The 13926-nt window shown below is 39.5% G+C and overlaps 1 protein-coding gene across 2 annotated transcripts in view; it reads right to left on the bottom strand.

Annotated features, from left to right (window-relative positions):
* Nucleotides 1-169: 169 nt before the first annotated feature.
* Nucleotides 170-13926, bottom strand: part of tecpr2 (tectonin beta-propeller repeat containing 2) — a 34154-nt gene continuing 20397 nt past the window's right edge. For both annotated transcript variants that reach the window (XM_027172346.2, XM_047821287.1), the window contains exons 12-20: nt 12473-12653; nt 11405-11546; nt 10868-11108; nt 10566-10655; nt 9215-9448; nt 5554-5702; nt 5279-5420; nt 3428-3577; nt 170-2543 (exon numbers count right to left, since the gene is read on the bottom strand). In XM_027172346.2, the coding sequence (XP_027028147.1) occupies nt 2392-2543; nt 3428-3577; nt 5279-5420; nt 5554-5702; nt 9215-9448; nt 10566-10655; nt 10868-11108; nt 11405-11546; nt 12473-12653 (1481 nt within the window). In that variant the 3' untranslated portion in view covers nt 170-2391. The remainder of the gene's footprint in view (nt 2544-3427; nt 3578-5278; nt 5421-5553; nt 5703-9214; nt 9449-10565; nt 10656-10867; nt 11109-11404; nt 11547-12472; nt 12654-13926) is intronic.

Below are 13926 nucleotides of genomic sequence, written 5' to 3'. Positions count from 1 at the left end.
AATTCTCAGTGCATTTCTTAAACCCCTTGTTTATACTGTGAAGTTTACTCACACACACACACACACACACACACACACACACACACACACACACACACACACACACACACACACACACACTTACTTCGTATGTGATTGTCCTGTGCTAAATCATAATCAGGCTTAGGCATTTTTGGTAAACATTTTTGTTTGTTTTAATTCTCGAAGTTCATATAGACAGCATAAAGTGATGACAGCAGCAGTAAAAGCATGGTTAATGGAATTAGTGATAATATACCATACGCGTAACATCAGTGCTCTATAATGAGTGCTAGTTTTTCCCGTTTCATTTTCACCAACAGCATTGTGGTCAGAGGAGAAGAGGAGACGAAAAGAGGACACCGGTGTCCCAGAGGGCTCTAAATTAAAGGCAAATTATCACAGATAAAAAGTAAAACAACTGCACTATGGATGCGATGTTGATATACGTACGTACCATAATTCATTTCATTGCATAATATTTTTGAGCCGTCTGTGTTACAGAAAAATGTACAGACAAATCACAAGATGAGTTACAAAAAAGACAGTACCATTATATACGTCTCGTATTAAATTATAATACACCTGATACACATATTTATTTGTTAATAAAGTGCATTCTCTAAATGAAGGTACATGGAAAGAGCAAATACAGCAAATACACTGAGGTGGCTTATAAGAGTGCTGTAGACTGTCACGTTAACAAGAACCAGTCTACTAATAACCAAGATAACCAAGATTACAGCAATGAAGAAAAAAAACAACAACAAACCACCTCTTTATCTCCTTTTCCAACTTCTGATCATTCATGCATGCAGCTGATCTGAACCGGCAAACAGCATGTGAATAACTAAGCATTAAGCATGCCTTGTGCCTGAGTGTATGAAATGAATCCTGGTATCAGCTTTCATTAGCTATTACGAAGTTTGAGCATTTTCTTTTACATACATTCCCGGTTGAGTTCTGTGTCAAAGCAAAGACTGATATATATTAGCAAAATAGTTCCATTTTATTTGCTCTTTTGTTGATGATGACGTGATTAGACCTTAATGCTCAGTATCATTTATTTGAGGTTCTCACAATCTACACTGGTTAAAAATTGGGAAACTGAAAAGTTTTATTAGATTATAATTATCAGTATGGAATTCCAAATGCAGTACTAAGCACTTTTGGTCCCAATGATTTTAGTTCTGTGTCAGCTTCATGCTTCACAATGTTTAGCCACATTATGTTTTTTGGCTGTACAAGGACACTGTAGCAAGTGTTAAGTTCAACATACTGTTACTGTAAACATATTTAAATAGATAATTCGGTTTGTTAAGCATCAGGGACGAATCTCTGGTTGCTTCAAATTGTGTGTGGTGGCCTGGGTGTTTTTCCTCGTCACACGGTGAAATTTTGATACTTCTTACTTTACATGGTATATTCTGAAAACTACAGACGTTCCTGAACTGTTTCTCTTCTAAGTGTATCTTAACTGCGATGTAAAATCTGGCCGTTCCAGAATGTGGAAAGGGAGAAAATGATCACGTTTTAGACTGTGGCACAGCAGCATTGTGGACATTCTGACAGCCAGAATCTGATTACAGACCGAACCGTTTAATCTAATGTCCGTTTCGCTTAATCAGCCACAGAAATTTATCAAATTCACAAAATCCAGAATGGCATTTTCTGGTTTAAAGCTGTGTTCTGTTGCCACGAAGCAAGTTAATATTAATAGATGTTATACACCACACATGTAGGTTAGCAAACATACGTTTGTACGTTTTATAAGTTAAGAATTAGCTTGTACACCTTTTTTTTTTTTTTTAATCATCACTATCTTGGTCTGCAGAGACCATTAACGTGATTTCGCTCGTCTTGAGCATTCGATTAATGCTCTTTATGACCAATCCCTTCACATATTTACTTAAAGTCAAGATCAGGCTTTAGTCTCTGTCCCTTTCGCATTTCTGTCTGTGGACCACAATCCATTTTCGTCAAATGTTTAGCATTATATAGTTCTGATTTAGATTTTTTTCCCCTTTACCTCCAAGTGGCTGATCTTGAGTTTGTAATCATTCTCTGACTTACTTGTGAAAAGAGCGGCTCATCGTGTGCATTGTGGGACTGTTTGGACCGTTTCATATTAAAACACAAATTGTAACGGATCTTCGTAGTTTGGGTAAAAAGTTAAATAGTGCATGGTTAAAACAAGATAATTAAACATATTTTTGAGATTTCCCTTCAAAACGTATCCATCAAAAATTCTGTACACTCTGTAAAGACACTCTTCTGTACACAGGTTAAGAACAGTAACCCCCCCACCCCACCCCACGCCCCAAATAAAATTAAAAAAAGTGATCACCAGCAAAATCTACATAACACCGCTGTCTAAATCACCTCCCACTCCTCTTCGAGTTCTTCCCCACTGAGGGAGCCTGTGTTGGCGTGATTTTTGCCAGTGCTGTGTGGCAGGGCCTTGGTGAGGCGCTGTGTCAATGAACCGGTTGGAGTAACGGCCCAGAGCTCATCCATGGGAGTCACTGCAACAAAGAGATGTTTGATTGAGCCTTGTGTAGAAAAGTGGTTTAAAGTTTCAGTCCACTCTACAGACATTTCTGTAACTCTAAAACAAAAGTAGACTACTTTTCATTTCGGCTCGAATGCTGCCAGTTCCTCGTGTTTTGATCATGTACTGGATCAAAATACAGTTTGTAAAATGATTCCACACGTGTTATAAAAAAAAAAAATACTAATTTACTTTTGGTGGAAGCAGATCAGTCAAAGAAGCATCCAAGAGGCTAGAGGGGAATCTTAAGAAGCTGGAGAGATCATCTATAGTCTGTACACTCCATAGACACAGTAGTGACAAGAAGCCCTTATTGACAAAAAGCTATATGAAAACCCATGCTGGAGATTTAGGGAATGTAGGAAAAAAAAAGCTATGATCGTATGATGATCGTATTGGCCTTGGCGCACATGGGCAAAAATACCAGGATCCAGATGTACATAGCTGATGGAGACATATCCCACAATGCAACCAAATGTGAATCTCCAAAGTATTGAACAAAGTTTTTTTTTTTTTTTTACATCAACATTTATTCAAGAAAAAAAAAAAAAAAAATAAAAAAAAAAAAAAATATATATATATATATATATATATATATATATATATATATATACGTATATATATATATATATATATATACATATATATACGTATATATGTATATATATATACGTGTATATATACATATATATATACACGTATATATATATATATATATATATATATATATATATATATATATATATATATATATATATATATATATATATCAACAAGTTCCTACTGGATCTGGTCTGGTCAGCATTATATCGTGAGCCTTTACAGAATCTTTGCCTGATTAACCTTTTAAACGCTCACCTGCCAGCCAGTTGACCAAGCCTGGCACCTTCTTCCAGTAGTCTCCAGCTGGGTTCTTTTCCGAGATCCCGTATCGTCGAGCCATCTCACCATTAGGACAGCGCACCCATGCAGTTCTTGTGCTCAGCACTAACTGACTAGCCTGAAGCCCTGCAGAACAGAGACGCCACATTACACACTGTAAATATAACAAGACCAGCCACCTTTAATGCGGCTAATGCCGATGCTGGCAAATACAGGTGAGACAATGGACATGCACTAGAGGCGTGTCCAGTAGGCGGTCCAGTATTTTTGTCCCATTTGAGTTGTTTATTAGGAAGTATCCGCCGATCACGAGCTCCCTTTTTTAATACATATTTCCGCTCCTCCTCGATGAGTGATTTTCACTGAATGGATCAGAAACCTAAGGACTGTTACAGCAGGCACTGATCACATCAGCTGCAGTTACAGACTCAGCTCTCACCACCCTGTTCTTCTCAGGAGCTAAAACCTCGACTGCCTTCTCTATTATTGCCCACTGGTTTGTAGAGCAGTTGGAAGATGATGGTCAGCATCATGCACACCCAGAGGCTGTTTTTACCCCAGACCTCCCTGAACTATATAATATGAGCTATTCAACCTAACGGATACAACAGTTTGAGTGACGATTTCATAAAAAAGCTCAATATCCACAGTTCTGACTGTTCTGAGTGGTCAAAATGGCCAAAGATTTGTTCTACCACGTGCACGTCTAGCAGCTGCTCACAAAGACTCTGGTACGTCTCTGAAAAAATCCAGAAAGACGATTAGCATTAGCAGGTCATCCAGAGCTAATAAATTCAACCAACCTCACTGTATTTCTTCTTTCCTTGTCACTGTTTTGAGGAAAGTGTCTCTTGCTCTCTCGATAACATTTTCCTGAGTGACCTGTGTGAACATGCATTGCTTCAAATGTTTTCTTTTTAGATGGTTTTTAATATCAGGTGTGTTGAAAGCACCACTGCTGCTGTCAGCACACGAAACACTGCCGTTGCTTGCAGAGTGTGTTTTTAGCCGGCTTCATTTCATACCATGAAACAGTTCGAAACAGTAGGCACTTTTACTGCAGTTGTGCTTCCACTGGCACAAACCATGATGTCATTTATATGACAGTTGTGCGAATGAAAATAAATGTTGTACAATAACTCTAACAACCGTTCGGACGTGGATCGTACTTAAAATTGCAGATTAGAAAATGCCTACTTATGACATACCGTGATAAGAAAACCTGAAATAGTTTTAGCGATACTGGTATAGATAACAGCACAGAAGCCTATTTAGTAATATCTGTTGAAATAAACAAAATCTAATGTGGCACATAGAACAATACATTTTCTGTCCAGGTTCAACAGCTAGGTCAAAAAACAAATAGAACTCCATGGCCAAAAATAGGCCTTGAGCTTCTGAACACAAATGTGAATTTCTGAATGACAAACAGGAAGAATACTACTGAAGAACAACTTAGACACTGATATAAGACTAAAATATAATCAGTTCACCTTCTAGTTAGTGACAATTCGACATAAATCCTACAAACATTCAAGCATTCTGTAATGAAAATCTCCCAGACACAGAGACATGCGCCAAAAAAAAAAAAAAAACAGAAGGTAAATTCTCTGAGTACACATAAAATAAAGTTTTCTTTTCATGTATAGCTGTTTAATTGTTGGAAATGTGCTTCATGCTGATGTAACCCCTCTTCCTGCTCTAACTACAGTTGCCTTGTGGACAAACTAGTAAATGTATGATCTGTCACCCGATTCTAGCAACCCAGTGTGAACTGTGACCACAAACCAGAAAGAAAACGAGTGAGAAAAGAAAAGTATAATGTACCTGGAATGTGCTCCCAGGCCGTCCCAACTGGCATCTCCTCTGTAATGCCAGTGCGCACGTGTACGTTACAGCGGCTGTCCAGAGCCCACAGCATGCGGTCGTTAGGACTGGTCTGAACACGTACTAAGTGCACACCCACAGGCTGCTCCCAGAAAAAAAAGAAAATATATACAACACAACTGTGTTAGACCGAAATCAGACTTTCAAAAACAGCCAAAAACAGGCATGGCCAATTGGCTTATGATGCTTATGCAAAGTCAGACTGGCCTGTTTACCTGCTCAGGTGGTTCGATGCAGATCCAGGCTGGGAGCATCATGCTGGGGTTTAGTGGTTGTGTTCCTACTCGGAAATACACCATACCGTTGGAGTCACATGCCCAGACATTCTGACTGCCACAGGAAAAGCTCAGAAGCCTCACGTGTCCTGTAAGCGACAGTAATATGTGCAGGATCTCATATGTTTATTTTGCATGGTACAACAGCCCTTGATTCTAAATACTGACTCGATAATTTAGCTCTTTGAACCCAACAGAAGATCTGTGAAGAGACCTGAAGTTCACAGCTACTCCTTATCCAATCTGACTGATCTAAAATCTGGAAGAAACAGGTCAGATCCAGATAGGCAAAGCTTGTAAAGATTTACCCAAGAAACTGTAAGTACTACCAAAGGTGGTTCTACAAAGTAAAGGGTCTGAATAATTATTAAACTCATACATTTCTTGTTGCCAAACCTGTTTGTCATTATGGATTATTCTTAAATTTTCACCTTTGAATCTTCATTTAAGAGCTTACGACTGCAGCCCAAACACATTTCATAATAGCAGGAAGACTCATAAAACTCGGAGCAGTTAAAACTCTTGATCTGAATAGAACGCTAATCTCGATGGCCTCGTTTGTGTGACTCTTAATCAGAAAAAGATTAAAGACTCGTCATACTGGAATATGATGATATGTAGGCCTACGTCACTACAATCCAAAGCAAGATCGAGTCTCTTGTCTGTTTGTTCCTGGCTTGCAGATCTAGTACCGGAATTGTTTTGATTATAATGCTCGGTGTGAGGGGCTAACAATATCCCTGAACCTACAGCGTCATCACATTCTGATCTAAGGCTTAAAAGTCTATGGCATGTTTGACAGAATTAAAGCAAACCTGGACATAAATGCTATCTACTGGATCAATAGCAGTAATGGAGTTCAGCTGGTGTTGGGAACAAATACTTCATGAATAAGCAGAAAGCATGTAATCGTAGTGACCTTTAAAAGTTTTTCTTTTCAAGCACACTTCTGCTTAGCTGTGGGGAGAATGGGTTAATATACGTTTGTCATTTCAGCACAAGTGGATTCTGTCCTCTCATAGATGAACTCATAGCAAGAATTAAAGTGATTTATGACATACGATTATGTTAGATGGAATAACTAGGATTGAGGTCGACAGCTCAGTGATTCATAATCATGAATCGGACAAGGCTAATGCACTTAAGGGATAGTTTATGGTCATTTCATCTATATGTATTATAGCCACAATAAATCCTAAAATCTACACGAACATTAATAACTATTTCCATTGACATAAAATACAGAGTGCCACAAATAAAGTACAGATTGTCATCGAGCTATTCGAACGTTTTAATTTTGCTATGAGAAAGTAATCCAAATAATTAAAAACAAACTTAATTAATAATCTTTTTGTCCTTGAATCAGAATAAAACTGCTACTCAAGCTGTTTTATAAAAACGTAATAAAATATGACGAGATAGTGGACTCGGATCTTTGGACTGTACTGTATTTTTAAAGAACAGGAAACTCTGTGTGGTATAAAATCTTCTGCAGTCTAAAATTGTGCCTGCGCCCTCAAGCTGAGCCGAGCTCATCTTTCACCCTGCTACACATCCACATCCAAAACAGGCAAAGCTGTAGCAGCCTCCGTCACATGACTGTCTATTTGCACCCCCGCCATTTTCATAGCACAACACAGAGAAACACGCACACAGCCTGTAAAAACCCAACATACTGCAGGCTGTTCTTAACCTGGGGTAAAACTGGGTAAACTGATGCAAAATCGAATTTTAAGTGCACTGTGAGTCTACAGAAAGTTTCATTCAAATCTACGTGACTGCGATAACAAAACCTTTCGTGTAAGCCTATTCGTCATGTATCGCTTGTGTTCCGTGTTATTTTAAAGTGAAATCTGTTGACATCAGCAGAATAAACAGACACAACTGATCCAGGATTATTCTTACACTCACACACACACACTAATCTAAGACATCGTCAATTTACCATATGTAACATTTTATCCAGTAATGCAGATATATCTGTAAATGCATGATCAGTTTAAGTCAATCATGTCCACAAAAGGCCAGTGAGGCTGCAGGATTTCATTCCATTAAAACAGGAGCACCACCTGATTTCACTTATTTATCAGTTCACCTTAGTCTCTAACTACCAAGTTTGCCTCCAGTTTAGCTGTAATGAAAACCTGCAGTCATGCCGGCCCTTTTGCGGAAAAGACCGAAGTTACTGGGCTGAGGTGTCATCTCAGCGTGATCACAACCTGAATGTGTTTCTGTTACCAAGCATGACGATCAAATAACCTATAGTGCATTCTTTTGAGTTGTAGCCAAAGCTGTTGTAACATCGATGTCAATTCGTTGGCTTTTGGCTATTTATTGTTTAAAGAATCATTCTAAGAAGAAAAACATCAGTCATACTCTTCAATATTTGGGTGGACTGATATATATATATATATATATATATATATATATATATATATATATATATATATATATATATATATATATATAAGTGCTATATTCGCATTTCATATTTTGATCACAAACCCAAGCGTCTTCAGTCTACAGTAAAGTCAAATGAATTGACCTCGCCGTTCCAATAGTTTTGGAGAAAACGGTGGTGTGTTAATCCAATATTCAGAAGTTCAGCACCAGCAGAACTGCTGGCTCTTTCTCAGCCTTGAACCCTGACACTTTATATGAGCAGGTGCTTCTTGCGTAACACTAATATATCCCGCAGGCAAAAATATAAACACATCTCTCAACAGCAGGTGCTCTTGATATATGAAACCGGCACTCGCTGTCTGAGCACTTCGGTGACGTGGAATCCCACCTACCGCTGCGCAATGAGAAAATCAGAAAAAGTACTCACTCTGCAACTAAACAAAAACATAAAAACAAAATGCAATACAATAAAAAGTTCTGAAGAAGCTGTTTTTTTTTAAAAATAATGACAGAATAGCAGGCTAGCTGTACACTGTGGTCCACACTCGACCTTAGACAGGCTCGAATCCGGAGGTCCATGCGGAAAGGAAGGTTCCATGTGGATCGCCTCGTCACAAACATCCATGTCTAAAGGACACTACAAAGGGCCAACCCAGACAATGTGTTACAACATGCTGGATACCTGGGAGTGAGTGTTGACGGTCCATTCCCAGACTGTTAAGCACCACTACAGCTTCAGTTCATTTACTACACAAGCTGAAGGATGGGCTAACAGATGTGATATGTCTTTAAAACGTAGGCAGCTCTAAGTGCAATTGAATATGCCTACTAAATGAAGAAACATGTTTTAAACCTCATCACATTCCTAAAGCATTTGAGTGCCAAATACAATAAAAAAAACAAACAAACAAACAAAAAAAAAAACTCATTCATTTAATCATTCATTGTTGAATAGTTTCTAAACCGTAGTTACCGTAGTAACTGTCTCTAATACAATCCAAGTAGCTATTTCCAGGCTGATTCAGTTATGCCATTAATGTTGATGTCTTGACAAGAAGTCAAAAACTGATTGAACCAGCAAAGCTTTTATGACACTTGTCTTTTAAGACATTGTTGTTTAGCATTCCATTAGTCTAAATTTGTCCTGCGCGTGATCCACTGACGCTACTCTCTTATGGGGGTGTGCGAGTATGCATACCGAGCTGGCTGAGGTCTAGAGGTGTCCAGTGGAGGCCGGTGGGGCAGTTGGCTGTGAGCGTACGAATGTGGACACGGCCGTGCTGGTCCAGACCCCACAGAGCGTCTCTGCAGGCTGACAGCTGCACGATCTCCACGTCTGCAGGCAGTTGGACAGTGAGAGGACGCATCTGCAGGTCCTGGTCCCAAATGCAAAACAAGTCCTTCCTGCTCTGACCCAACCAAAGAAAACTCCCTACAGAGATAAGATATACAACAAAATATGCAATCAAATGACTAATTAAAGGAAAGTTCTATTAGTTCTATTATGCTGTAAGGACATTTGACTGGCATGGTTTAGGTCCACTTTTAATCACAGCAGAAATAGTTGAAGCAAAACCTTACATTCATAACTTATTCTGATTGATCACATTTATCCTGCAAGGAAACCTTTCTATTATTATTCTGATGTTAGTGGTCTCTTGCAGGACTATAATGGCTCATCCACAAGGTATGAGGACTCACTGAATGTTTGATGAGCATATGCGGTAAATGAAGGCTAAAACAAGTTATTGCCTTCATAGTAACCCAGATCTCATCTAAATGAAACCTAGGTGAGGTTTAAAACCGTGGTGCTTATCCCTGCACTACAGCTCCAGGTAGAATACAGAATTGTGTAATGTATGCCAAGGAGCATTAAACCTGTTCTGCTTGCACTTTACTAAGATAATTGATTGTAGTCATTAAATAAAATGTTTTTTGAGACAGAATACATTTCATGTTACCGTAGCTTTCTTTTTCACATCAGAACAAATTTTCAATTCTGTTTAATTCACTAAATCGGTATTCCAGTGGGTCAAAGGACCCTGTCTCTCTGTCTTAAAAGGACAAACAAAGTGAAAGGATTTGAGTAGCCATCACTAAACCCTGACCTGAATCCCACTGAAAAAGGATGGTTTGAATTGAGAAAGTGTGCACAGTCACAAAAAGACCCAACAATCCTTACTGTTACACCAGTTCTGTCAAGGCTACAGCAAGTGTTTGATTCAAATTCAAGTAATTTATAGGCAATACGGGCAAATACTAATAAATTCTATATAAATATTTAACACATGGAAAAACTACTAGTAATAAAAACTGGATAAGCCTGTCTCTGTCTCTAGTGTATATTTTATTTCCACTAGAGGTCAGGTTGACTCAACACGGGAAATGTTTAGTAACACGAAATGAATGGAAATTGGCGTGTCAACTATTCTGAAATCAAAAATGGGTATAGACCAGGTTTTAGACAGCCTTCATTAGAGTCCAAAGCTTATCCAGTTTATCATCTGACTACAGCAGCTACAATGGCAGAGGAGGAAAGATGCACATACCGTCTTTGCATGGAACTGCTGAGGAAAACACAAATGCCCACTTAGTGGCAGATGCTAGCCCCCTGGGCATAATAGTTCTCCAATATGTCCCTGAAGGAACATTGAAAAAGCATCATAAAACACAGAGAAGCCACATTCGAAATGCAGAAGCGGTCAAAAATGTTTTAGGTGTTAAAATATAGAAGACAGTCCTACTGGGTTCTTCATGTTCTCTACTCTAACACTATAAAGAGCCTAGAAAAGCTCTGACAATGTGATATGTTAAATATTGCGCAGATATAAATAATGGAAAACAATCGCACCAATAAGGCTGCCCTTGGCCACGTGGAAGTCGTTGCGACCTGAGGCGATCCACACGCCGCTGCGGTTGGCACTGACCAGGCTTGGGTGGCACTGAGACTGCTGCCAAAGGAATGCCACACGCAAGCGCTCGGCAACCCGCTCCACGGGAGCCTTGGTGGCTGTGGCGACACACTGAGTGGCCTGGATCAGTGTCTGGAAGAGGCCGCCCTGCTCGAACACTACATAATCTGTGATGCTCACCTATACAGGAGACCAGGTGTGTACGCTAGTAAATGCAGAGTTTGAAATATCACCAGGATAGATAGTCAAGGAAAATATCAAGAACTTATGTCAAATGCCATTTGCTTAAGAAAATCTAGTTTAAATTTATTTATGAATCAGAACAATCAGAATAATTTTTATTCTCCAACACACTATGTGGTCAGAGTTGCACAGGAATGGATCACAAGTCCTCTTGGTGCAATCAGCATTGTAAACAACTGCCATTCATTTTTATAACATTGGTTGTTGGTGGTAGACTTAAATGTTTGTTGTACCTGCCACCAGTGTTCGTCTTCACCCTGGGGTTTCTTAGCCGTGACCCCAGTTCTGAACCAAAGGCTTCCAGTGGTGTCTAGTGCCCAAACTGTATTGTTCTCACCCAGGGCAATGCAGATGGGCTCCAGATGTTGACTCTCACTGCACACACATAACCACATATGCAGATTACATGCTAACTGGAATGATTTAGTTGTTTTTTTTTTACTGGTCAGACATAAACTCTTTGTGTTACTCTCTTGTCAAATTCGTCTTTCTGGACACTATATGTCCAAAAGCTTGTAGACACCTGATCTAGACACCAATATTCTCTAAACTGTTGGAAGAGCTGTCCCCTTACAGGATCTCCTTTCATGAGGGTCACAGACATGTTCCAGCAAGACAAAGCGAGGTCTATAAAGACAAGATTTTCCAGGGTTGGATTGGAAGAACTCTAGTAGCCTACACAAAGCCCTGGCCTCAACCAGTAAACACCTCTGGAATGAACTGGAAAAGCAGCTGCATCCCAGACCTCCTTACTTTGAACTTCAGTGACTGACCGCGCTAATGCTCTCGTGGCTGAGAAGACTCAAATCCCCGTGTTAAAAAGTGGAAACTGCTATAAGAGCAAAGGGCGTAACAGCTCTATTTTATGTCTATAAAGGAAAGGACATTTGGATTGGCTAAATAGTGTAGGGTAAATTTTACATGCAAACCTAAACTAGTAAGAACTGTATTGACAAGACAAAATCAAAGTCCAGTCAGCTGTTATTTGGAAAGCTACAAGAGACCGTCAGCTATGTACGCTCTGAACTATGATAACGGTGTAATCAGAGCCGTGTCATCTTCATAAACAAATGATAGAATGCTACATTCTCCCAAACTAAAGTCAGAATGCAGATACTAAACATATCACTAGTTCGAACCTGCTTATCGAAGTCTGTCCATTTTACTGCAAGAAAGGCATAATTGGCAAGTTAGAACAGCAGTCATTAGGCATTATTAACACTAGATTATATCAGCTGCTCTCTATACCAGATTATGACAGCCCTAAAGTATGATGAAGGTCTGGAGAGGTGTGAGTGTACCTGACTTTGTCGTATTTCCATTGTTCACCCTCTGCACAGTAGCTGCTGAGTCCCTCTCTGTAGAAAAGAACCCTCTGCTCGCTTAGTGCCCACACCACACTGCCCCGTGCTGCTATCTGTGCCATGGGACACGGGCAGTCCACCTTCACCGAGCGTGCACACGGCCGGTCCATGCTCAGCCCTGAGACACACACACACACACACACACACACACACACACACACACACACACACACACACACACACACACACACACACACACACCCCGTTAAGCATCTATAGTATTGCTCAGTTTCTGTTGACTCAATTTCATTGCCTTTCAATTTCACTTTTTTTTACCCTTTATTTTCACCCTTTATACATATGTATTCATTTAAATACCCTGTTCCGTATTATGATGATGGTGGCCCCGATTCATTTGACTAAAAGAGTCAATAACCGATCACACTACTGTAACGGCAGGAAGTCAAGTTATTCTTATGTTCTGCAAGTCCTGTCTGTAGCGACTTATTCAGGAATGACTTACATAGCATCGAAATATCATTCTTTCGAATGCTGAGGAATTGGCAAAATCTCAAAAGAAGCGGTTTCCTATTAACGTTCTCTAGAAAATAGCCTTTCCACAGGTGAACGTGTAGAACAGTTTAAGATCCTCTTGATAAGCTATCCGGTTTAGCGTGTAAGATACAGATTTCAGTGAAATGGTGGCCCAAATTCTATAATCGGCTGTATCTAAGCCTCGTGGTGTTTATCTCTCTCTTTCTTTGTAACATATCCACCGGGAAAAGATCATTGACTAACGATTTATCATGCTATTACTCACTTTTTGGTCTCTTATCTTCATATCGATAAGTTACTGCAATAAGGCAAAATGTAATAACATATAAAACAATAAAACCTGAAGGTTCTCGCCGGTTAAGAAAAGCAGGACCGGCTGAGTGATCTACACTAACAGGGTGTTGTAAAGAAAGATACACTGTCAGATTCTGCTTTCAATTTCAAGCACTTCATGATCTAAGAATATAATAAGAGCTGGTTTTTTTTTGCAAATGAAAGTCACAAAAGTTATGATGTGGAAATTTAGGAGAATGAGATAATATTCTGTCAGCGTGTCAGCGTGTTCACAGGAACAATGTGGTTGGAGTTGGAGGCCAGAGTAGAAAACTACTGCTGGGGATTTCCATACAGAGAGCTACGAGACAGCTGGCACGACCGTGCTGAGAACTGCTGTGCTTGATTACACACTGCATAGTTATGTAAAACACACTGCCACAACACTTACACCGAGCCCCAGAAACTACAAGAGCATGTGTTGCAATCGCAAAACAGACTATTCTTGCTTTCACAATAATCCAACTGCATAAAAAGTGTTTCGATTTGTGAAAGAAAGGTTTCACTAGACTCTGCAGTGCAGTGGATTTGGTTGAAAGAAGTCATGTAACGCCATCTAATGG

Source organism: Tachysurus fulvidraco, chromosome 12 (genome assembly GCF_022655615.1).
Source record: "Tachysurus fulvidraco isolate hzauxx_2018 chromosome 12, HZAU_PFXX_2.0, whole genome shotgun sequence".
Classification (NCBI taxonomy): Eukaryota; Metazoa; Chordata; class Actinopteri; order Siluriformes; family Bagridae; genus Tachysurus; species Tachysurus fulvidraco.
The sequence above is the reverse complement of the archived record's forward strand: the minus strand, read 5'-3'. Positions and strand labels throughout refer to the sequence as shown.